At 65.6% G+C, this 1,887-nt stretch overlaps 1 protein-coding gene across 1 annotated transcript in view; it reads right to left on the bottom strand.

Moving 5' to 3' along the window:
• The window catches only part of SV2A (synaptic vesicle glycoprotein 2A), an 8,703-nt gene extending 6,822 nt beyond the window's left edge, over positions 1-1,881 (bottom strand). The window contains 1 exon segment of the mRNA XM_035899015.1: positions 601-1,881. Coding sequence (XP_035754908.1) covers positions 601-1,228 — 628 coding nt within the window. The 5' untranslated portion in view covers positions 1,229-1,881.
• Positions 1,882-1,887: the final 6 nt, after the last annotated feature.

Genomic DNA, 1,887 nt, shown 5'->3' with positions numbered 1-1,887 from the left:
CCCACCTCCCCCTGTGCCCCTCTGATCCCCACATGTCCCCCTGCTCCCCGGCCTCCCCATGTCCCCCCATGTCCCCCCACGTCCCTGTAGCTCCCAGGGCCTCCCATGTCCCTCCACACCCCTCTGCCTCCTCACGCTCCCCCATGTTCCCATCTGCTCGCGTCTCCCCATGTGTCCCCGCGTCCTCCTGTCCCTCCTGTGTCCCCCCATATCCCACGTGTCCCCCCATATCCCTTATCCGCTCACGTTCCTCACACTCGTGTCCCTTTGCATCCTTCCATATCCCCATCTGCTCATGTCCCCCATATCCCCTATGTGCCCCCCACATCCCCCATGTCCCCTCGTACCCCCTAGGCCCTTCCGTGTCCCCACCCACTCGTCTCTCCCCACATCTCCCTGTGTTCTCCTGTCCCTCGTGTCACCCCATATCCCATCTGTCCCTCCATCTCCCCCCATATCCCATTTGTCCCTCCATGTCCCTGCTTGCGTCCCCCCCAATGCCTCCATATCTCTCCACATCCCGCATCTCCCAGCCACCCCCCCATGTCCCCCTGTCCCTGATGCCCCCCATATCCCACAAGTCCCTCCATATCCCTCTACCTGCTCCCCTCCCCCCAGGTCTCCCAGTGCCCCCCGTCCCCTCCTCACCCAGCATGCCCTTGTTGGAGTCGGAGAGGCACATGTCCTTCTCGGCGCTGGGCAGGACGAAGCCCACCACGAAGACCTCCACGCCGTCGGCCATGAGGGCCAGTCCCAGGACAAAGTAGAGGGTCCACTGGAAGCGGCCGTGGCCGCACTCCTGCAGGATGAGCTCGTACTGCTGCGCCAGCTCCTCCTTGTCCTTCCGCCGCTGTCCCTCGCTGTCATCGAAGGCGCCGACGGCCGCCTCGGCCCCCAGCCGCTCCCCAGTTTTCAGCGAGTCGTGCCGGGGGATGCCCTGGTATTCGCCTTCGTAGATCTCATCCTCCTCGTCGTGACCCTCAGTGGCATCGCTGGAAGCCCCCTCCTCTTCATTGGCCCCCTCGCCCCCCCGGTAGTAGCCATCCTGGGGTGGGTAGTCTTCATCATCCTCCTCTTCCTCGAAGCGGGAGTAGGAGCGCTTGGTGTACTCGTCCTGCATGCGGTCCATGCCCTTGCTCACCTTCTTGGCCGCATGTTTCTTCACCTCCTTGGCGATGTCCTTGGCGCCCCGGATGAACGCCGTCCGGTCTCGGAAGCTCTCATCCATGGTGCCGGTGGGATCGGCTGGGACGCCGGGATGGGGAGGGGGGTCTCTGTGTCGGGGGCTGCTCCCTCACACCCGGGGACCACGGTGGGATGCGAGGAGACAGGCGACGGCGCTACCCATCCGCGTGGCACCGGCTGGGAGGGGACACGGGGGGACCCCAGAGGCTGGCCCGGACCTGAGGAGCCCAGACATAAGCAGGGGCCATTTTAGGATGGGAACAGCCCCGCACCCCACCTCACCCTAGGCTTTGCTCCACTCCGAGCTCCCCCCACCAGCACCCGCAGGACCTTTTCCCCATCTTGGGTGGAAATGGGAGGATTTGGGGCACCCCTGCCCCATGGCAAGGTGGCTGGGGGGCTCACCCCAGGGCAGGCACCTGGGCGTAACGAGCCCAGCTTGGGGCACCCGCAGTGGGGGCCAGGATGGGGACAGCTCTGGGGGACACCGGATCCGTGCCATCCCCCCTCAGGTGCCCTCTCCCCTCGCTTGGAGGATGGGAGCTCTGACAGGCACCCACGTTTCAGCAGGGCTTAGACCCCCCCTTGCCCTGAGGGTGGGATCCGAGGTGGATTCTCCAGTGTCTGAGAACGTGGCTGAGCGCGAGCTGCAGCGCTCGTTTGCCTCCCTCTGCCTGGAGCCCAAACCCACCGGCGCTTCCC

Source organism: Egretta garzetta, unplaced genomic scaffold (genome assembly GCF_000687185.1).
Source record: "Egretta garzetta isolate BGI_Z169 unplaced genomic scaffold, ASM68718v1 scaffold678, whole genome shotgun sequence".
Lineage (NCBI taxonomy): Eukaryota > Metazoa > Chordata > Aves > Pelecaniformes > Ardeidae > Egretta > Egretta garzetta.
The sequence above is the reverse complement of the archived record's forward strand: the minus strand, read 5'-3'. Positions and strand labels throughout refer to the sequence as shown.